Raw genomic sequence first — 24,503 nt, forward strand, 5'->3', positions numbered from 1 at the left:
GTCCAGAGCAATGGAGAGTGTGGAAAAGAGGCGAAGAAGCGTGTCCAGGCAGGCTGGAGCGGCTTGAGAAAAATGTTTCAGCTAGGATGAAAGGAAAAGTGTATTAAACAGTGGTGAGACAGTGCGACTGAAGGACTGGAGGTAGCAGAGCTGAAGATGTTGAGGTTTTCTTTGGGAGTGACCAGATTGGATAGGATCAGGAATGAGTACATTAGCAGGACAACTCATATTAGAGGTTTTGGAGAGAAAGTCAGAGGGGCCAGAGTGAGATGGTTTGGACATGTTCAGAGGAGAGGGAACGACTATATCGGGAGAAGGATGCTGAATCTTGAACTGCCAGGCAGGAGACCGAGAGGAAGACCGAAGAGGAGGTTTATGCATGTGGTCAAAGAGGACATGAAGGTAGCTGGTGTGAGAGAAGAGGATGCACAAAACCGGGATAGATGGAGGACATTGATTCGCTGTGGCGACCCCTGAAGGGAAAAGCCGAAAGGAAAAGAAGAAGAAGAAATATTAAAAATAAGTAGTGCCCCGAATTTGGAACATTCGGCTTGCTAACGCTATTTTTATGATAATATTGTTAATCCTGACTTGGTACCCGATGCGAATAATTGCCAGTGAATGGTGCGTTTTCCACTAATAGCTGTACCTCATAGCTTTGCATTCTCAATATGATGATTGAAACGGCGGTCCATGTTTTTTTTGGTATCTCCTAAACAGAAATTAGAAAACGTAAACATTTTCATCATAATGTCTGGTACAAATTTAACACTTCCTATTTCCAAAAGACCGTGAAACATGGTAGGAGCAGGTACAACACTTACAAGTTTTGTGAAAAAAAATGACAGGAAAAGCTAAAAGTCTCTATTTTATTTGGGGCAAATCAAAGACAGCAGAATTACTTCTGAAGGCCTTGAGGACATTACATTGGCATGTCAACTAAAATCATCTGAGAGAAAGAATTTGTAATCAGAAAATGTAGAAATGATTGTTAAAGTAATAGGTTGAATTTCCACTTGTGCCATTTAAGGTTTTGTTGCCACCTAGTGGACAAAATAGTCCCCACTACCGTATGTGCATTTTATGTAAATATTTTATCTTTTTTTTTTTTATTTTAATAAAAAGCTGTCATATGGATAAAAGTCTAGTCTTTGAAGTTGCATTTGACATATGTTCCAAAAAAGGCACCCACTCAATTGAGGTCTTTCATGACGATTGTACCAAATTAGGCACATTATTAAATTTTCTACAGTATTGGAAAACAATAAAAAATGAAGCTCCTAGTATGTTATTATATACATCAGTGACCATAAAAACCGAACATATTTTTTTTCTAAGTAGAAAATAATTCAGGCAGTAAAGGGTTAGGAACAAGGAAGCTATTAAGGGTGTTTCTGTGTTGTCTAAGCAACGGTCTTAGCGTCCCAGTACCATTACGCTCCATCCTCCCTCCTCCTTACACTCCATTCCATCAAGCCATCAACTACCATCACAGGGATCAATAACTTGATTAAACAATACAGTTTATTTCTTTAATTACAATACAATAAGACATTCATTATACATAAAATAAGGTTTATTTTGCTTAGTGTTAAGGCTTATTTAGTAGAAAATTATGTTTTATGGGGACCTGGGAACAGATTATTCTAATTTTTAATGGTTTCTTATGGGAAATAAATGTTTGGCAGACGGACTTTTCGCCTTTCACACACTTTCTGGGAAACAATTAAGTTCGTAAGCCGAGGTATCACTGTATTTGCGTTCATACAATTCACCAAATTCATTGAGGTCCTCCTCTACTTCCGATGTCGTCGGGATTGTTCATTTGGTGACAATAAGCATGAATGGATGTGATTTGCAGGCCCTATATGTCCAAGGGGACACTGAGGGATCAGGTGATCTATCCGGACTCTGTGGAGCAGATGGCCAACAAAGGAATGACGGACTCGTGTCTCAAGGAGATCCTTTGCACCGTGCACCTTCTCTACATCTTGGAGAGGGAGGAAGGTGTGTATGCTAGGGCTGAAAGATTTCACTGTCGCGGCATGGAATTGAAGCAGATTAACATGGGACAGGAGATGTGAGACTATCTCTTTTGGTCAATGGATGCTACAGCTTCGTGTTTGCTTTCAACATTTAGCTTGTAGCAGACGTGCACATTCCACCATAGTGTCTCTGATCCATTAGTGAAAAAGACGCTTTGAAAACTGCATCATACAACAAAGAAAGTTCTTAGGATTGAATGTGTTAGATTATGAATCTTTTCAGATTAAATCTTGTTCTTCTTCCCGGTTCAGTTCTTCATTTGTGTCGTCAAAATATTCAATCAGCAGGAAGTAAGGTGATATACAAAAATAATATTTATTATTATTCAGCCAGAGAGAGAGAGAAAGGGAACAGTGAAGAAAAGGGGGAGGCTGTTACCCCAACAGATGTTATTTATACTTTAGCTATTTAACTTTAACTCATTTCAAAGGGAGTCAATCGGCTGTGACTTAAGGCGTGGAACATTAGACTGAAACATGGTATGAGTGTATACACTACAAATACATGAAGTTATAAGGCAAACTACACACATTTTTATATATATATATATATATATATATATATATATATATATATATATATATATATATATATATATATATATATATATATATATATATATATATATATATATATATATATATAACAACGTAGACTAAACTTAAACACATAAATGAGTTGTTTGTAATAAACATTGAATGTTTTAGAATGTGCATATATAAATAGTCCTATCATTCATCCCTGATGCACAGAAAAAACATCAATACATATCTCCAAAACGGTCTTCAGCATGAACGTCATAATTAACAGCACGAGGAATTCAGCGTTGTCATTTGCGACATCAATCAAAACCTAATGGCACTGGGTTCCTAGATGGTGATCACCAGGACGACGAGAGGGAACAAATTTGTTGTGTCACATTTATTCGTAAAGGCCCCAGGGTGTGATACGGATGAGTAGGTGTTTGCGAAAAGGGTGTGTGGTTTGTCGACGCGGTTCCAGTGAGGTGCGTCAGGAATCTCCTTGGCGGTCGATGTCCTCGCGAGTCCAGATGATGCTTGTGGCTGCTAAAGATGGCTAGCAGCTCCACGAACGGTCCATCCCATGTTGATGTGGTTCGTCTTCTTATCCAACATCTTCATCATCTGTTCCCTCTGAGGAACAGAGGAGACTTGTGGGAGGTCACATATCAACAGGATTCTTATATTCTACACATCACACATTTTCTGGGTCTGTTTCTGTCCCTATCTATGTGACTCATCATGCAGGCTCTGTAATGCATTCTCTCACAAAAATGGCAGGAAATCATTGTTAGATGTTAGTTGGTTAGTGAGTTAGTGGTTAGTGAGCCTGCATTTCTGCAGACTTGGGGAATACTTTTTTCTTCTTTTTTCCAGTCAACTGTGCTCATTAGCAAAATTTCCACTTTTGCTAATGAGGATTTGAGCTATTTATTCCCACTCCCCTCTGTTGAGACATGAACAGTCTCAATTTGCCAACTGGGAACATGTTTGTGTGGAAAACACAATCCATTTTTGACACTAGAGATTATCAATTTGTATAGAACCATTTGTCAATCATTGTTCTTAATTTGGTGGCCAAATTTTGGAATGTCTCTCAACACCTGCATGAGCACAGCTTCCGCTGCTACAACTTCTCTGCCGACACCCAATAAAACATCTGCAAGTTTTGGGTGGGCTACATATTTGCATGTCGCCACATTCTTTGGGTAGAGGACAGCCTTCAATAATTCTTTGCACGATTTGAATTGCCAGCGGGCACTCCCGCTAATGTGGCTACCCTCCCTGATCGAGTAGGGTTTGGAGGAAGCATTTTGTCAATCGGTGGGAATGGTCGTCCTACTTGCCTTTTGTTATCTATGTGCAGTGAAAGAAGTCCAAGATGGCGCCCGAGTAGGCAGCCTCAGCAAGTGCTCTCATGAGCCTTGCTTTTTTTTTTTTTTTTTTGTCTTGTTTTGTGTTTTCTTTTGTCACTTTGTGTTGTTGTGCATCGTGTGGAACAGATACAGATTGTTTTTCAGCATTTTTGACCACGACATTCATCAAGGAGGAGACTGTGCTGAGCGGTTGCGCCTTTTCGGCAGCATGAATATGCCAGTACTGTTTTTGAATGGGAGGAATGTCGGAGCCATTCGACTGCCATCGCTGGACACCAAAGGGGCCATTGTGCTTTTTTGCGATTGTAATGGGCAGCATCTTCACAGCCCCGCTTTGTCAGTGCTGTTGGACAGTCTGCGGCTGGATGGATGGATGCATGGCTTGAGGAACCCGCGATAAGATGAAAGGAGCGTCAGCGCAGAGCGCCGATGCGTATGTGGAACTGTTGCAGCTTGGAATTGAAGCAGATTTATGTGGAACAGGAGATGTGAGACAATCTCTTTTTGTCAATGGATGGTACAGCTGCGTGTTTGCTTTCAACATTTAGCTTGTAGTCGACGTGCACATTCCACCATGATGTCCCTGATCCACTGGTGGAAATATGCTTTGATCCTCTCCTCTTTCATCTAGAACTGCTTCATGTAATCGCAAAGAGGATACAGCAAGTCCTGAAAAATGAATGGCTCTCTGTGTCTTTGTTTTGTCATATTGTCTCTATGCTGTCATATTATTTGTTATTTAGGTTTTTTTTTGTTCTTTTGACTGCGCAGAGACGGCGCAGCAAGAGTGGCTGCCTTTCCAGCAGCTCATGCATTTTGTTTTTCTACTTTCAATCCTTTCATCACTTTTCTGCTGTGAAATGTAAATTTCTCCACTGTGAGACTAATAAAGGCATATCCAATCCAATCCAGTGCAACTTTGTCTGTCACTCGCTCTGGACGTAGAGCTGTGTTGATACAAACCAGTTTCATCTTTGGCCACCTCGGTGGTTATTGGGCGTCCAGGAGTTCCCCCCTGGAGAATCGCCACCCTTAATTCTGAAAGAAGCTGGTTAGCGCGAAAATCCTTTGCAATCTGAATACTGATTCCGCTTGAATTTCTGACACAGATGTCTGTTTCCTTATCACCATTTTCACAATTTCCGACTCGAATGTCGAGAAATTCCTCAAATGTACTATACTTCTAAACAATAATAGTAATAAAGAATCAAAACCAAATCACTCACAATAGGTTACATTGCCTTTCCAATTAACATCATCTGCTTGTTGGAAACTAGGAACTTCTTTCTTAACCGACAAATGTCATCACTGTACGCAAAAGACAGCCAGAAGATATTTTAGAATGTAGCTATTATTATAAGCAATATTTTCAGTTTGATCAAGCCTCATTGCATCGTGATCAATCGTTGGCTTTTGTCTTGATCACATTTTCCATAAAGGGAGGCCGTCAAACGGCCCACATCTAGAAAAAAAAAATCATCATCGAATTGAATGAGCACAAGTCCACCTAGCGTTTGGAAAAAAGAATTACAGCTGTCCAAACTACCAATTAAAAATAAAAATCCAATTGACAAAATCAAATAATTGGTGCAATTAAGCACAATTTAACACCGAGATGGTTGGACGAGAAATATTCCTACAGCATTCTGAATGTCTAGCATCAAAAACGTGTCTGAAAAATTCTGCAGAAAAAAATATATGCAAAATAGAAATTGTCATGCATTTGAGAAACCGGCAAAAACTATACTTTTGGAAATCTAAACTATTATCAATAGGGGCTTTGTCATTGTTCCCAAACCATTAGTTGAGTGTGCCAAACCCTAAATGTGCAGGTGAATTTCAACAGCTGATGTGGCGTCTCGTGTCGGATCTCCTATGAAAATTGAAACGGAGATTAAATTTTGTTTCCAAATACATCAAGAAGCAAAATGCAGTGCGGATGCAACAATTGTGATTCAGCAGCGCCTGTGCCGAGAAAAATCACAGGATGCCAAGCCAGTACTGTTTCACGGCAGAGTACTCAGCCTTTTGTCAACAGTCATTGTGAGCTGCAGTCTTGGAGAGTGTTTATTTGGGCACTTTGACTTAGACTTTGAGTTTGAGTTTGAGTAGTCCATTTCTGCAGCAAATCGTGAGTCAGCATTCTCCAGTTCAGTGGACAATGTCTCTGTGAGGCCAGCAGAGATCCTTTGAAATTGGGGAGTTTTGCACCCACGGAGCAGATGGGTGTTGTCCTTGTGGAGATAGCTTGGCTTGACAGTTCTTTGTGGAGGAGGAGTAGCTTGTTGATCGGAGAATGGGTGGACGCAAGTGGGTTGTGTATCTCAGTCCATTGATTCGTGTCACCACAAATTGAACACCCAGCCTGGCACCAAATGGCCTCTCTGCACATTACCACTTTTACACAATCAACATCCTCAGAGCATTCAGTCTCGGTGCTTTTGGTCAGATTTTCCAAATTAGACTTTTGCATGTTTTACAAATTTCCCAATGTGTGATGCAATTAAAAATTGTTATTATTGTTTCTTCTTAAAAATGTTTAAAGTTGTACCGCAAATTGAATAATTTCTCACATCATCTGCATAATAAGCATATTTTTTTTTCATCATCATATTTTTCAAATCAACCTTGTACTCTTCAATTCAATTTCTCCACAGCGAGACCACTAAAGGTAAATCCAATCAAATCCAATTCGTTATCGCCATCAAATGCAATATATATCGCATGTTTCTGTTTGAGGTGAAAATGAGCGTAATGATGATTTCACGATCATTAGTTTAATAAATCTATAGTTTTCTTTTATGAAAACGGGCTCACGATTTTACGAGTGAATCTCCATTAAGTAAACAAATATCAGCGAATCCAGCAACATTTCCCTTCTCCATTCCATCCAATTCAGTATCAAGGATTATGCTTTTATTCATATGCATCGCATTCATTTTGAAGTGTTGGGATTTAATTCACTCTGAATTCTTTTTCCCATTTACTTATTTAATCAAGCTTTAATTTGTGCATTCGTAAGCTCTAACTTGTCAGTGTCAGATTGTTTCCAAGAAGCAGATGATGTTAATGATCACTGGTATGTTTAATATCTGATAGAACAGATCTGATCACTTCTGTATTCCAGTCTGAGCAGGCAGCTTTTGGGTAGGTGTAACATTGGAGAATTAAAGCTTAACTAATGTATGACTTATTATCTGTTTCTTTTTCAAATACACAACAATACTTCATGTATAAACATTTTTATAATCATTTTCAATGTGTGGCCATTAAAACCTTTTCATGAAGTGCGTCTTTGACTGCCTCGCATAACAATCCGCTAGGTCAAAATTATCCTGACACTTATTCACTGTCTTTATTTGTCTTTCATGACAAAGGGCACGTAGTTTCAAAAGACTGAATTAATCAGAATCATTTATCATCGAATCTAGCAACACTTATCTTGCTGATTTCAATCCAATTTGAGATAAATATCCTTAGTATCTCAATTGAACCGTGATAGAGATAAAACAATTGAGGAGAAACATACGTGATTGTTATCCTGAGGAATGCAAAGGTCTCACTGCCCAAACACCATCCCCCACTTTTTGTGCTGACACACAGCGGCCCCAAACAGATCCCAGCGGTCATAAATAACTCTGGCTTCTCTAAAATGCAAACGGCCAATGTTCAAATTGCGCTTGAGAACAATGTGGTACAATTTAAACGATAATTTTACAAATTCACTGTTTCACTATCATTTTTATATAAATTATTCATATTCCATGTCCTGAGGAGCGCTGGAGCGTATTCCAGCAGTTCTGGGCACAGCAGGGTCACTGCTGTGTCGGCGTGCCTGGTGTCTATAGAAAAAAAAAACATTGTTCTACATCATCACAATACTAATAACAACAATCCACTTCGTTTGGGCACCAATCACGACTTCATACAGTTTGTCCTGGAATTGAATAATTTACCCCATATTGTCCATGTCTTGCCTGGAAAATAACTATTTTCTATATTTTTATGTCTCTAAGATGGCCAGCAAAAATCATACTATAACGTTTATATTTATATATACATCCAACTCCTTAATTGTTTTATTTCAACTGTAATTATAAATCTGAATCTTTGTTTAACAATGATTCCAAAAGAGGTCGCGAACCTCTAAACATGCATTCCACACACAAGCACTCATTTTCGGGTCGTGTCTCACATTACTTGGGTCTCTTGAAAATACCCCTCTTGAGCCCCCCCATTCCCCCCGGCTCGTAGTCATGCTTCTGCTCCCCTCCGCATGAAGAGAGTACACACACACAACACACACACGCGCGCACGCGAGCCTTTGGGCTCAGGACAAACAAAAGACAGACTCAGCCCCCACTCCGTAGCCCCCCCCCCCTTCTTTCTCTCTCTCTCTCTCTCTCTCTCTCTCTCTCTCTCTCTCTCTCTCTCTCTCTCTCTCTCTCTCTCTCTCTCTCACCCCTCCTGCGTGCAAGTCTCAGCCTGCGGTAGTTATCAGAAGTTTGTGGCTGCTAAGACGGCTAGCAGCTCCGCAGCCGGTTCATCCCACGTTGGTATGGTGCACGTCATTCTCTTCAGACCGCAGCTCCATCCTGTGGAGAACAAAAGAAGACTTGTGCCAGGTCACATGTCGAAAGGATTGTTTCATTCTACACACCACACTTTCTTGGCGTTTCTTTCCCTATCAAAGTCTGTCTCATCGTTTAGGCTCTGCAATGCATTCTCTCACAGAAATGGCAGTAAGTCATTGATAGATGTTAGTTGTTACACATGTTAGTGGTTAGTGAGTCTGCATTTCTGGAGCGCACAACTTTCTTGGGGAATGACGTTGCAGCCAACATCACTCATCACCAAAAGTGAAAATTTTGGGGATCTGGGCTATCATCACCCCCCCCTGTTAAGACATGAAAAGTCTCACTTTGTCAACTGGGAACGTGTTTGCGTGGAAAACACGATGCATCTTTGACATTGCACAGATTATCAATTTGTATAAAACCATTTGTCAACCACTGTTCCAAAATTTGGAGGCCAAATCTTGGCATGTCTCTCAACACCCGAATTGGAACCAATTCATGTGGCCTGTACCACGAACATTTTGTACGTTGAGCACACTCCTGCTGTTACTCCTCTGCTGGCACCCAAGCAAATCATCAGTGCAATTTTTTTTTGGGTAGACATTTGCATGTCGCCACATTGTTGGGTGTAGGACAGCCTTCTACAATTCTTTAGTACAACTTGACATGGTCAGCAACATTATGGCAATCTGTGTAAATTGTCATCATACTCGCCTTTTGTCATTCAGTCGGAGGGCACCGGTTGACAGTCAGTTTCGCTTCTGCATCGGACTTCGATTCACGCAAACCAGCTTCATCTCCGCTCACCCTGGCATGGACTCCTCAGGAGCTCTCCTGAAGAATCTCCTTCTCCCAATTCTGAAAGAAGCTGGTTAGCGTGGAAGCCCTATACAATTATAATATCTGATTCCGCCTGAATCTCTGACTGACACCGGCCCCCTCAACTCATTTGCCAATTTCAATCTTACCAACCTGAACGGCGAGAAATTCTCCTAATGTGCACTGCAGTCAATTACTTAATAATAATGGTAATCTCAAATCTCAACAGGTTACCCTGCCTTTTTAGTCGTAACTATAAACTACTTTTAAACTGACAAATATCATCACTGTACGCAAAGGCAGCCAGAAGATAATTTAGCATTTGCGGCTGTCTTAATAAACGTTGGATTTCCCCCATCGCATCTCCAACGTTGAATATTTTTCGTTCGATCAAGCCTAATTGTCACAATTCTTCGCCGGCTAGATGGTTGGATGAGAAACACTTCAACAGCATTCTGAATGTCGAGCATCAAAATAATGTGTCTGAAAAATTCAGCGAAGAAAATATGTGCAAAATAAAAATTGTCATGCATTTGAATAAATGCCAAACACTATACTTTTGGAAATCAAAACCATTATCAACAGGGGCTCTGTCTTCGATCCCAAATCATCTGTCGGGTGTGCCAAACTCTAGATGTGCAGGTACATCACACCAGCCATTGCGGCTTTCCTTTGTCGGATCTCCTATGACAATTGAAACAGAGATTAAATTTTGTTTCCAAAGACATCAAGAATCAAAATGCAGTTTGGATGTTACAACTTTGATTCAGCAGCGTATGCGCCGAGAAAATCACAGGATGGGTGAATGCAAATGGCTTGTGCATCTCACAGTTCATCAATTTGTCCTGCAAATTGAACAATTTCTCAACCACCATCCCAGCTCTGTTTGCGAATTGTTGCGGTTCACATCATCTGCATGAAAAGCATAATGAAAAATAGTTTAGTCATCATATTTTGCAAATCAATTTTGTCCTCTTCAAATTAATTTCTCCGCTTAGAAACTAATAAAGGTGAATCAGATCAAATTCAATTTATCTATATTAGTCATGGGCAAACTACGGCCCGCGGGCCACATACGGCCCGTTAGGCTTTTTAATCCGGCCCGCCGAACCTGCCCAAATTATATTAAAAACAGCATCTGAAACTCATGACAAAAAGTTAGCGGACAACAGGGCAGATAACTGAAAAGTTGCCTGCCCCATCTTTCACAACCTGAAGCACAATGAGACAACTAATCACATTAAAAAACATTGTCACAAAGTATAACATTTTCTTTTTTAAATCAAGAATGTACCTACTACAAATGCTACCTTGCTTAATTTACGGTAAATGTGCATGGCTAGATTTTGCTGCAGTAGACGATTGTCATCGTGGTGCACAATGCAACGTTTGCATTGCTTCCTACGAGCCACTCAGCCCCTTTCATGAGTCTCACGTACACAGTCACGGTTTAATGTAAATTTACGTTTGTAGCGTCACATATGTTGTTAGCTTCTATTGAATCTTTCTTCTGGGCTGAGGTTCTGTGCATCTATTTTGGAAAATGATATGCAATTGCACGACTTTATAACGCTTGCGAAAGTCCGGAAGAAAGCAGCATGCTTCTGATTGGCTGCCGTGCCGAGTAAGCGAATTTCACTGCAGGTTGCCGATGTCTGTGTGTTCGGCGACGGTACGCGTGTATTGTTTGCGCGTGAAGGCGAGGGCGTCAGTGAGGAGTTTGTTGAGCGCGCGGTCAGGACAAACCATCTATGATTTGGCGGAATTTAACACAAGTAGGTATTATTGAGCTTGAATATTTCGTTGTGGAATAATATGTTTTGAATGTTGAAAGTGATTCCATTTTTCAATAAATGTTGATTTCTTTAACTTTGCCCCTTCAATGAAAACCTATTAAAAACAGACACAATCTTGATGAATCACAGTGCATGTTATTTTAATCTATTTCCATTTCCTCCTCCAAGTATCTGCGAAATAGTATGTAAACGCCATATTCCCTGAGACAAATTTATTAACTGATCAGGGATATTTTTCACATTTGAAAGACACTGACATTATAAAAACGTTTTATAGCATCTATAATACCCAAAACAGGCAGGCTGATATTTTTAGTTAAATGAAAAACACCAATAAAAATGACTTCAAAATGAATCCGGAAATGGCTAGTTTCAGAAGGTCCCACCCCTTTGTTCGTGACGTCACGCCATGACGTCTTGCCTTGCTCGAGAATCAAAACAATGGCTTCAGATTCGGAGAAGATGTTTTCTTGTTACTCATCCAGTTATGAATATGATTCAAATAGTTCTGAAGAGGAAAGCATAAATGTTTGCAATTGATTCAAGGAGTCCTCCCATATCAATTCGAGCCGCCAATGAAAGCAATGTCGCGCCCAGTAAATGCAGAAGATTGCGCCCAAGCTCCGTTGGAAATGGGCTGATTTGTCAGCTGGGAATTTGTGTCAGCGAATATCAAATAGTTGTCTTGGTGCAACACACAACAATTCACCATGGCATTATTTATGTGTTTTCCTTCTAATTTCGCCATCAACACGAAGTTTTCAGACCAAACAAAGTACCCAAAATGCATTGTGTGTCGCTTTCTCGGTCAGGGGCGGTCCAAACGTGACGTCACATGGGGATCGTCATCAACTCGAAAACAAGACTTCGTGAATATTCAGCACAAGTCTTAGAACGTAAACTACAGCTATATGCTGTAGAATCTTTGTAAAAAACGCTCAGTAAAAGTCATTTGAAGTGATTTTATAAATTATGGACATAACTTGTCGGGAGGCGTCGGTTGTCCTTTAATGCTTTAGGTTTAGTATTTCCGGTCCAAACAATCCCTCCAAATGCTCCCGGCCCGGCCCCTCTGTCAAATTTTAGAACCCAATGCGGCCCGCGAGTCAAAAAGTTTGCCCACCCCTGGTCTATATGAATCAAAACATCTGTTCTTTGACTTCAGGGGGATGACAATTGTCAGGTCAAAACAAGTGTAATGATCATGTCACAATCATTATCTTAATAAATGTATAAACTTTTATCTTATGAAAAGTCCAACGATATCAACTGGTGAATCACTTTTAAGTAATTAATCACCAGCGAATCTAGTTACATTTACCTCACCAATTTCATCCAATTCGAGATAAATGTTCCTGTCATTTAGCCTAATATACTATTTTATTTACTATTTCCAATTGAACTGTCATTTACGAGGGGTCAACACAGTGGAATGTGGTGGGGGCCCCAGAATTGCCTATGGGTGTTAAACCCCTCTTTGAAGCTGTGTGCTGACAAAACCCTTGATAAGAGGCATCGTAAATAACTCTGGCTTCTTTCAAATGGCTTAATCAAGCCATATACAAAACAAAGTTTAGCTCAATCTAACAAAACTAATCCTATAATTTTATAAAGTCTGTCTTTGACTTTGTCATCTTATACAATTAAAAACATCCCTATCTGATGATTCAGCAATCATCCTCACAATTACATATAATTCCATTTCATTGTGCATTCGCCCAAATCAGGATTTCAAAATTATTTGTCCCGATCGCAGACAAAAACATTGGAATCCTGACTTCAAGGTGTTCAATTTTCTTAGTGGAAAAACTTTATCCAATCTAACAAAAATAATTTACGTTTGCCTTCAAATTCACTCAAGTTCAGCCTCTGTTTATTCATTTGTTTGTTGGCTTATTTATTTGTTCACTCAGTCTAATTTGCCTGCCTATTTAATTTAGTTTTTGTTTCAAGTATTCAGTAAAGAGCTATGGGAAAAACTTATGTCATTCATGAAGACTTCAAGCTGGCATGGTTGGACCGGTTTCCCAATGAGACAGGATAGTCGTCTGCATGGCACCCCCGTCAAGTCCTCTTGTAATGACAAGGCAGCCTCTCATCCTGTGAACGAAGAGAGAACTGGGCGGCAGAATTACATGCGGCAGGAACAATGTTTTTTTTACAATCCGTTTGTGAAATTTAATGCAACCGCCTAATTCATTTTATTTCTGTTTATTTACCTATTCGCGAACTAATCAATTTACCGATCCTAGAATGCGGCTGTGAATTTACCCCCACCCCTTTAGGGCAGAGAAGGAAGGAGGGAGGACTGGGCTTCCCGCTCTCTCTGGGCAGCCCACCCCCCCCTTTGTTTTAGCGAAGCTCACACCCAAGGGACCCAGCTGTCAACGTATACGCTCACATACACACACACAAACACAAAAAAGACAAAAGACACAGACAAACGGCTCCTCCAAATGCTCCCCCCGCCCCCTCAGCCGACCCCCCTGCCCACGAACTGTCCTCGGACAATGAAACTCCCTGGGAAGCCCTGTAGCAACGGCTAGCAGTGCTTATAATGCGCTAGTGTTGATGAATGCATTAATGTTACGGAAAATCCACGATCTATTGCAGCTGCAATTAAACAAAAAAAAAGAACACATAATTGTCCGGTTCAAAATCAATAAATCAATTTTTCACCAGCCCTCGCACGAAAAATTGCAGGAGTTCAACCTTTCTGAAGAATCACCCCCTGGAATTGCCCCGGTCTTACTTTTCAGCCGCCGGGCGTCCGGAAATCGACTCCTAATCCAAATAGGCATTAGAGTTTAGCATAGTAAGTCTATACCCACAGAGCTAGAATTGGTCTACTTTACCACATTCACCTGCCCTCAAGCTCTCCGATGCATCCATTCTGTTGGCCGAAAGAATTCTACAATACATTCAATCAAAACATGGCTGAATGTGAAACTCACCCGTGAAACAATCCCGAGCGACTCCCAAAAAGGTAGGGGCGGCCCACTCGAAGGAAAAACACAGGGCCTACTCCTTCCCCCCCTTCCGAAGCCATCAGCTAGGACCCGAAGTCTTTCGGCACCAGTAATAATGGGTTTATTTTGATCGTTCGTCCCTGGTTCATTGCTTCTACGTGCGTTGATGGCAGAGGATGGTTAAATCATCAGGAAGCCAGGTGTTGAACAGAAAGTTGGTTTAATCTTGAAGAGAGCGGAGACATCGCGGTGTCGGCTAAGGAGGAAGCATGGAGAGAGAGCGATAGATGGAATGGGAGAGCTTATATGGCGCACAGTGTGCGACGCAATAGGATGTGACGTAATGGTGTGCGACATCATGTAAAGGAAGGCAGGATATGACGTATCAGGGAGTCCAAAACGTAAACAAAAATTAGAAAGCGATGTTTAAAGATGTTCGTATCCCGAATTACCCCAACAATAATAAACATTGAATCTTTTAGAACAGTGTTTTTCAACCTTTTTCAAGCCAAGGCACATTTCTTCCGTTGAAATTATCTCGGGGAACACCCCAGCTGAAAATGTGGGGAAAAAGTATTAACTGTTAATGTATGCCTTTTTTCACATTTTTTTATTATATTATTAATAATTAACAATATACCTGACACAGTATACACAAAACATAATGTGCAACACAATATGACAGGTCATAACATATTGTTAATAACAATTAAAAAAAAAAATATATATATATATATATATATATATATATTGTTATATATATATAACAATATGTTATATTGGTACTATAAGTTTTTTTTAAACGTTGAAAAATTCTGTTATATTATAACATAGGATTTAACTAAACACAAAGAAAAAAATAGTTTATAATCTTTCATATTTATATTTATCGATGAGAAGGTTTCTTCAGCCGTCATCTGTACAAAAGTGAAGGTTTCGGACGTTTCGCCTCCTATCCAAGAGGCTTCGTCAGCGAACTAAAGTCTGACTGGTCGTATCGGCTGATGAGGTGATACCGGTGGGAGTGGGGGTAATAGGCCAGTCGTTAGTCAGGAATGTAGGAACAATCAGTGGGGCCACAGGGAGGGGTCCTCTGCCCCCCCCAACCTGAGAGTAGGGACCTATCATAGCGGTGTCCGGCGCCACCATGTCTGGACATTAGGGATATATAAATGGGGCCGATACGACCAGTCAGACTTTAGTTCGCTGACGAAGCCTCTTGGATAGGAGGCGAAACGTCCGAAACCTTCACTTTTGTACAGATGACGGCTGAAGAAACCTTCTCATCGATGGACCACTCCTGTACGACTGAGAGCTTACACAGACATATTTATATTTACTCAGTGTGAAACCTGGACCTGTTTGGACGAACAGAGAGCTGATATCCTGGCCGGGGTGGATGAAAGACACACACAAAGCTCTTCCTCCACAGCTCTCGGTCTTTCTCTGTCTTTTGTTTTTACTGCAGTCAGGCTTGAAAAGCTCCCCTCACACAGATATGTTGTGGAAAATGGGAGCAATGTCAAAATAGTTAGCCAGCATGGAGATCTCCTTGGCAGCTGCCAACCAAAAACTCTCCAAAGGTAGATCAGCAAAGGTTAGCTTAAGGCCACGATCTTGTCTCAGTTCAGTTAGTTCCTCCTGCTCCTGTAAAGACATGTTTATTCCAACAGCTGATGCTGAGCTGAATGGGTCCATAACCCAGCCAAGGTGCTCCGTGGAGGCTGAAGAGAAATAAAATGTCATCTTCTCCTCAAGAGTTTTCAGATGTTTCAGTATTAACTCACACAGTGCAGTAGTCTTGACATCTTGCCGTTTATTGGTGAGTGGGAAAATTTCAAGATTGCCCCTTTCCACATGTTGCTGCCAGAGGTGCACCTTTGAACGAAAACCATTTATTTTATCTGAACTTATAAGCAGATTTTCATTTCGACCTTGCATTCGTGTGTTTATTTCATTGAGATGATGAAAAATATCTGCCAGGTATGCCAGCCTTGCACACCACTCATCACTTGCAAGCAGCTTAGCGTAATCGGACCCCTCATTCGTCAGAAACACTAAGTTCCTCTCGCAGCTCATACACACGGGCCAGCACCTTGCCTGTTTCCCCGTTTGTGCACGCAGGCGAACAAAGTATTCCACATTTTTATTTTGGACTGAGATGTGTTTCGTTTGGAGATGGCGTTTAAGCTTACTTGGGACCATTGCGCTTTTGGAGAGCTTTTCACCACACACCAAGCACAATGGAGTCGTGCCGCTGCATCTCCGGTAAAAGTAAATCCAAATGAGACAGCTTTCGTTGTATTGCCAGAAACTTTGTCGACGTCACTGTCTTTGCTTTTTTTTGACCTCGATCCATACTAGGGCCTTCATTTGGGTCCGGGTTTTGTACAGGGTCCACTTCTGAGTCAGCATTTTTCCTCTTCAAAAACCTCTCCATCGCTTTCACCGTTGTGCCGCTAGCCACAATCTGCACTTGCCGCGCTATCCCTGCGTCACTAATTCGCTTGTCTCAAAGCGAATTTGTGACGCACAACTACCCGCTGTTACCACCTGCTGGTGTGAAAGAGTACTACATGATTACTCTGCCAGGCGCTAGACTGCACAGGCACACAAATCGGATAATTTCCCGCGGCACACCTGACAATATCTCGCGGCACACTGGTTGAAAAACAGTGTTTTAGAATGTGCATATATGAATAGTCCTATCAGAATGACTGTCTGTGTCATTGTGTTTTCATATTATTTGTTATTTCGGTTTTTTTTTTTTGTTGTTTTGATTTTTTTGTTGTTTTACAGCAGGTATTGTTGTTTTACAGCAGGTCCTGTATTTCCTTTTTCTATTTACAACATGGCTTGCAACAAAATATAGGACGCACTGTAAAGGCAGCCACTCTTGCGGCACCATCTTGAAGTTAAAAAAACAAACAAACGAAATAACAAATCATATGAAAACACGAAGACAGTCATTCAATCTTCAGTACTTTCGGCACCGTCTTTGTTGTATGAAGCATTTCTAGATGAAAGAGGAGAGGAACACAGCGTCCTTTTCACCATTGGATCAGAGAAGCCATGGTGGAATGTGCACGTCTGCCACAAGCTAAACGTTGAAAGCAAACACGAAGCTGTAGCATCCATTGACCAAAAGAGATTGATTCACATCTCCTGTCCCCGTAAATCTGCTTCAATTTCAACCTGCGTCAGCTCCACATCTGCATCGGCGCTCTGCGCTGACGCTCCTTTCTTCTCATCGCGGGCTCCTTTACAATGGACCTATAGTCCATATAGTGATACCTCAGCTTACGAACGCTTCAGTTGACGAACTTTTTGCCTCACGAACATTAAATTCGAGAGCATATAGTCTTGGCTGACAAACTAGTTTTCGGTGGACGAACCAAACCACACGGAGCCCCACGGTGGCTGGCGGACTAGTTTTTGTCACCCCTTTCTTTGAGTGCAGACGTGGTTTGTTATCGAGTGGAGTACCTATGCTATTGTGGGACAGAAAAAGACCCCACCAAAGGCTAGCGTTAAGCCGAAGACGTGACAAAACAAAATGACGGTCGAGCAGAAGCAGGAGACCATCGAGAAACACCAACGAGGTTTGCCTTTGTGTGACTTAGCGTCCCAATACCAGTACGATAAGATGACCATTGCTACCATCAAGGACAAGGAAGCTATTAAGTGTGTTTCTGTGTTGTCTAAGCAATGGTCTCAGGCAATAGAAGAGGTTGAAAAACTTGTTGATTTGGATGAATGAATAGCAGCTAGCAGGGCACCATGTGAGTGAGCGTATTGTCGCCGAGAAGGCACGTCAACTTCACTCGGATATCATCAAGAGGCGACTACATCAACGACCATCACAAAGGTCAATAAAACGACTTGATTATACAGTACAGTTTATTTCTTTCATTACAATACAATAGCACATTTATTATACATAAAATATGGTCTGCTTTGTGTAGTTTGAAGGCTTATTTCGTAGAAAATTATCTTTTATGGGAACCTCGGAACGGATTATTCTCATTTTAATGGTTTCTTATGAGAAACAAATGTTTGGCAGACAAACTTTTGGCCTTACACACACTTTCTGGGAACCAATTAATTTCTTAACTTCATTCACAGCCCAAAGTAACAATTCTGCACATTTCATTAAAAAACTGAATATAAAATGAAGTGGCTGAGCGACGAAAAAGAATCTTTTTTTTTAATTCCCAGATTGCACAATTTGCTCTTTGAGATGTGCATTCCACCACATTGCGATTTTGATTTGACTTCGTTGAATTGTCCAGCCCTTACGTGTTGCGACGTGGGGCAAGCTGGTGACTGTCCTCATTTATCGGTTCCAGGTTGGGAGTCAATCAACGACTGGAAGGACGTCCTGTCAGGAGGAGAGAAGCAGCGTATGGGAATGGCTCGCATGTTCTACCACAAGTGCGCCCTCCCCCCTCCAAATACAAACAAGCCGTGGCATCAGGTCACATTTGTCTCACCGATCATACGTGTCACCCAGGCCCAGTTACGCTTTGCTGGATGAGTGCACCAGCGCCGTGAGTATCGACGTGGAGGGCAGCATATTCCAGGCGGCAAAGGAGGCTGGGATATCGCTGCTGTCAATCACTCACCGACCCTCCCTCTGGTCAGAAAACGCCCGCAAAGACAATCGATGAATATTCCGGCCATTAGAGGGCAGTAACACTTCCTCTCCCTCCAACAGGAAGTACCACTCTCACATCCTGCAGTTCGATGGCGAAGGTGGTTGGCGCTTTGAGCGTCTGGACGCAACCACTCGGTTGTCTCTGCAGGTCAGTCTGTGTAAGGTCTCAGTCGTGCATCAAGTGGTCCATCGATGAAAAGTTTTCTTCAGCCGGCATCTGGACTTCTTTCAAGGTGTCGGACGTTTTTCTCCTCAATCGAAAAGCTAATCTGATTAGCTTCATGGAGTAGTCCACTGCTCCCCCCAACCTTAGAGTAGGAACCTATCAAAGCAGCGGTCTGGCACCGCCACCTCTGTCCATTAGGGATATACAGGTAACATCCGAGTTCCGACCAGGTTCCGTTCCGACAAAACGGTCATAAGTCAAACGGTCGTAAGTCGAAATCCATTCCAAATGGCCGACGTGACGTTTACACGACAGGATAGTATACGATGTCAATCTGTTGTTTTTAACCATTGAATATAATATAATATAATATAATATAATATAATATAATATAATATAATATAATATAATAATTCTATTGAATACTATTATATACCAAACTGTTTACAGTTCATTTGATTTGATTTTTATTACTGTGTAACTGTACCTGTAATGTATACAAAACTGTTTACTGTACAGTTTATTTATAAATGTTATACAGTGATACCTCAGAACAGATGCCTGAAGAATGGAGATGAAGTGTACTCGTGCCCATTTTTAAGAACAAAGGAGATGTGCAGAGTTGTACTAATTACAGAGGAATAAAGTTGATGAACCATACAATGAAACTCTGGGAAAGAGTAGTTGAGGCTAGACTAAGAGCAGAAGTGAACATTTGTGAGCAGCAGTATGGCATCATGCCAAAAAAGAGTACGCCAGATGCAGTGTTTGATTTAAGAATGCTGATAGAGAAATACAGAGAAGGTCAGAAGGAATTGCATTGTGTCTTTGTAGATCTGGAGAAAGCGTACGACGGGGTGCCCAGAGAAGAGCTGTGGCATTGCATGAGGAAGTCTGGAGTGACGGAAAATTATGTTAGAGCGGTACAAGACATGTATCATGACTGTAAGACAGTTGTGAGGTGTGCTGTTGGTATGACTGAGGAATTCAAGGTGGAGGTGGGACTCCACCAGGGGTCAGCTCTGAGCCCCTTCTTGTTTGCTATGGTGATGGACAGGCTGACAGACGATATTAGACAAGAATCTCCTTGGACCATGATGTTTGCAGATGACATTGTGATCTGTAGCGAGAACGGGGAACAGGTTGCGGAGAAACTAGAGCTGTGGTGATATGCCCTGGAAAGATCAGTCGCAGCAAGACGGAATATATGTGTGTGAATGAGAGGGATCCAAGTGCAATAGTGATGCTACAGGGGGAAGAGATAAAGAAGGTGGAGGATTTTAAGTACTTGGGGTCAACTGTCCAGAGCAATGGAGAGTGTGGAAAAGAGGTGAAGAAGCGTGTCCAGGCAGGCTGGAGCGGCTGGAGAAAAATGTCAGGTGTGATGTGCGATAGAAGGGTTTCAGCTCGGATGAAAGGAAAAGTGTATAAAACAGTGGTGAGACCAGCCATGATGTTTGGACTGGAGACAGTGCCACTGAAGAAAAGACAGGAAGCAGAGCTGGAGGTAGCAGAGCTGAAGATGTTGAGGTTTTCTTTGGGAGTGACCAGGTTTGATAGGATCAGGAATGAGTACATTAGAGGGACAACTCATATTATAGGCTTTGGAGAGAAAGTCAGAGAGGCCAGACTGAGATGGTTTGGACATGTCCAGAGGAGAGACAGTGACTATATCGGGAGAAGGATGCTGAGCCTTGAACTGCCAGGCAGGAGACCGAGAGGAAGACCGAAGAGGAGGTTTATGGATGTGGTCAAAGAGGACATGAAGGTAGCTGGTGTGAGAGAAGAGGATGCACAAAACCGGGATAGATGGAGGACATTGATTCGCTGTGGCGACCCTTGAGGGGAAAAGCCGAAAGGAAAAGAAGATACCTCGGTTTACGAACCCCTTGGCTTACAAACTTTTCGGTTTACGAATGTTAAATTTATGAAAACTTTACCTTGGCATACGAACTATTTTTCGGGATACACACGGAGCTGCCACAATGTTGTTTGCTAACGAGCTCGTTCTCCTAAAAGAAAATGGCAGCCGGTTTGTTTTGGTCCTCTATTCCCCGCCCCCAGTCGTCAGTTAAAGCCACGTGATTGGTCAAGAACACAGCTGTGAGGGGGGTGGGGGTTTAAACATTAAAGAGACAGGCAGACGACGGAGATAGAGTGACAAAAAGGATAGAAAACAGTGACATTTGGGCTCGTTTCAACTTTGATAGTTCAAAGGCAGAGTGTAGACTGCGAGGTTAAAATTCCCATCAATCAGGCTCCACAAATAACCCACACAAGCCATATGTACACTTGATGCAAAAAGCTATCAACCCAGCTAAACAGAACACAATTGATGAGGAAATAGGTCAAATTATCGCAGGGAAGGCAGCTACAAGGGATCATTCCTCAAGATGGTGAAAGAAGAAGGCTACGTTCCTCATCAAGTATTTAATGCTGTTGAAACCGCCACTCCATTCCATCAAGCCGTCAATGACCATCACAAAGGTAAATAAAAGCACTTTATTATACAGTACAGTTTATTTATTTACTTACAATACCATAGCACATTTATTATACATAAAATAAGGTGTAGTTTTAAGGCTTAGAAAGTAGAAAATCATGTTTCATGGGGACCTGGGAACGGATTATTCTCATTTTAATTTTTTTAATTTAATTTAATTTTAATTTTTGGGATACACACTTTTCGCCTTACACACTCTGTCTGGGAACCAATTAAGTTTGTAAGCCAAGGTATCACTGTACTTACCTTTTTGTGTTGTTTTATATCATTTTATATTTCATATTATCGATTTTTATGACTGTATAACTGTACCCGTACTGTATACAAAACGGTTTACTTTACAGTTCATTTATAAATTTTATACTTACCGCTCTCCCTGCTAACGGCCAGAAGAGGTCGCCTGACACACACACTGGGACTCCGGCAGACGGCAAAGGCAAAAAGCAGTGTACAGTACTACAGGAGATGTTGCCGTGACGGTATCTGCACTATATAACTATTGTATTGAGTGTAGTCACGCAGTAGATTGCTGTGCGAGTGTGTGACATACTGGCTGGCCAAAATTATAGTGCGTATTGTGCGTTGCTGTGCCAGGTGGTGAAAAAAAGGTCTGGCGGTACGAGTGGTCGTAACTCGCACCAGTCGTAACTTGGATGTTACCTTTATATAGGGCCGAAGTTCGCTGACGAAGCCTCTTGGATGAGAAGCGAAATGTCCGACACCTTCAAAGAAGTTCAGATAACGGCTGATGAAACCTTTTCATCTGCTTGGTCAGTATTTGCTTCCTCTTGCAACAGGATCACGGCTGCTTTTTGCCGATGGTCGTAAGCAGGAAGTCCCACCCACAAAGTCCCCATTGTGGTACTATTAAAGGCTTTCTGATTCTGATTCTGAAATTTTCACTTGGTACCGTCAGTGAATTAGTTGTGACTGCTAAGAAGTTCTTGACATATTCCAGGAAGAGAAGCGGCGTCTGGAGAGTCAGCTGTTGGGGATCCCCAAGATGCAGCAGCGTCTGTCTGAGCTGTATGTGCTGCTAGGGGAGGGGCATCACCAGACCCCACCCAACCAGCATGATCTTCTTTCCTGACATATCCCAAAGTGAATTCATTCCATAAGTTCTCTGATCAAAATTATTTTCATGTATATGACTGTAGACCCGGATTAAAAAAAAACTTTCAATCTTGAAGATTATTGATTGATCGTAATAATAATAATACATTTTATTTCAAGCGCCTTTCAAAACACCCAAGGACACTTCACAATAAAAACAATAAAACAAAGAACAACGCTAAAAATCCCACATCTCGTTTTGTTGTGGTGTGTGTGTGGGGGGGGGGTTGTGACAGCCCATCATTCGAGAACTTTAAGCGCCATACAGGTGTATGTATATATATATATATATATATATAAATTTTTATTTTGTTATGCTTAGAATATCTTGTTTTCTATCCTTTCACTCCCACCCCAACCCCATCCCTCTTCAATTGCTGCTGTGGACTGCAAATTCCCCCATTGCGGGACGAATAAAGGTATTCTGATTCTGATATATAGTGTGTGTGTATATATATATATATATATATATATATATATATATATATATATATATATATATATATATATGTGACGGGTGTCACAACAGTGACTGTCTTCATCCTCACGATGCTGCCGTATTAATGAAGACGAGACTCGTGGATGTGTCTTTTTATTTCTTTTATTTCTGCAACACTGCAACACAGTATGGCAGAAGGGATGGGTGAAGTCGCATGGGTTTCGTCTTGTGATTAACCTGAATCTCCTCGAGATTGTTCTCAAATGCAAAACATTCTAGATAACAAAACAGAATTAACAACGTGTGATCGTATAGTGGTTATTTACAGAAAAAGAGAATACAACACAAGTTCACTGTTATTTACAAGATGTCCCTGAACGCATCATGGGCGGAGACTCGGCAGAACACGCGGTGCGCTTGTAATGGCTGGCGCACAGTTCAACTAGCCACGGACACTCACGGGCAAATGAAACACGACACAAGAAACTAAATATTGTTCAATAAAAACGAAATGAAACAATTATTACCTGCAACACAGTATGGCAGAAGGGATGGGTGAAGTCGCATGGGTTTCGTCTTGTGATTAACTGCGCAATAGAAAAGCACTATGAAGCTAAGTTCCACTCGACAAAACGTGAAGTAAATAATGACACAAAAAGTAATCTGGACTCGAAATGAATAAGGGAACTAATTAGATAACACTAGACAGTACAAAAGGGGAAACAAAATAAGATATTGTCATGAAAATGCGCGCTAATCAAGACCAACAGAAAATTGCGACTCACCCTGAATCTCCTCGAGATTGTTCTGGAAACTATGGGCGGGACATAGTGCCACACTGTGCGCCGTTGCGTCACTTCCTTCATAATTTAATAACCTAAGTGTACAACTCCGTTACATATATATATATATATATATATATATATATATATACAGTAAAGTCTCGTTATATCGATATTCTCGGGAGTCGGAAAAAATATCGTTATAACCGGACTATCGATATATCCGATCCTGGGGGCGGGGGGGTGCGTAAATGGAGAATCTTTGTTATGGCATGTAATTTCATCATTGGGTTCATGGATTGCGTATCTAACATGTTTTTTTGTACAGTAGTGAAGTGAAAAATAAAGTTGTGCATAAAATAAAAACGTCTTTACACTTTTTAATGACTATTTCCTTTCAAAAATGCAACCAACCAATGCTAAATCGTCAAGTTCTATTCACACGAAGCCACGAACGCCAGCATGTACAATCATATGAAAAACAGTGATTGTTACAAGCAATAAAGATATCTGGATGCAACACAATTAAATACTGTACATGAATGAAAAACCAAAACGTTTACATAACTTACGTGACAGTTCGAGAGTGCCTGAATAGAATGCCGGCGCGCAGCTGTGACGTAACAATGCAAGACGTCTTGCCGTGACTTGAAGTCATTTTTATTGGTGTTTTATTATACAGCGTGTTTTGGGTATTGTAGATGCTATAAAACCCTTTTCTGATGTCAGTCAAGAAACA

The 24,503-nt window shown here is 41.2% G+C and overlaps 1 protein-coding gene across 3 annotated transcripts; it reads left to right on the forward strand.

Moving 5' to 3' along the window:
- Window positions 1–1,838: 1,838 nt before the first annotated feature.
- LOC148903529 (ATP-binding cassette sub-family D member 1-like) lies at window positions 1,839–22,939 on the forward strand. 3 transcript variants are annotated; one of them, XM_089004327.1, is made up of 6 exons: window positions 1,839–2,007; window positions 18,454–18,538; window positions 18,618–18,743; window positions 18,822–18,909; window positions 22,228–22,291; window positions 22,389–22,939. In XM_089004327.1, the coding sequence occupies exons 1-6, from the start codon at window positions 1,845–1,847 to the stop codon at window positions 22,451–22,453; spliced, it is 591 nt and encodes a 196-aa protein (XP_088860453.1). In that variant the 5' UTR covers window positions 1,839–1,844; the 3' UTR covers window positions 22,454–22,939. The 3 variants fall into 3 exon arrangements, with proteins under 3 accessions (XP_088860453.1, XP_088860461.1, XP_088860444.1); XM_089004335.1 differs by lacking the exons at window positions 22,228–22,291; window positions 22,389–22,939 and adding an exon at window positions 22,101–22,157 and having other exon boundaries at window positions 1,840–2,007; XM_089004318.1 differs by lacking the exon at window positions 22,228–22,291 and having other exon boundaries at window positions 1,841–2,007.
- The last annotated feature ends 1,564 nt before the right edge of the window (window positions 22,940–24,503 follow it).

Source organism: Hippocampus bargibanti, linkage group LG01 (assembly GCF_051943395.1).
Source record: "Hippocampus bargibanti isolate YZ-2025 linkage group LG01, ASM5194339v1, whole genome shotgun sequence".
Taxonomy (NCBI): domain Eukaryota; kingdom Metazoa; phylum Chordata; class Actinopteri; order Syngnathiformes; family Syngnathidae; genus Hippocampus; species Hippocampus bargibanti.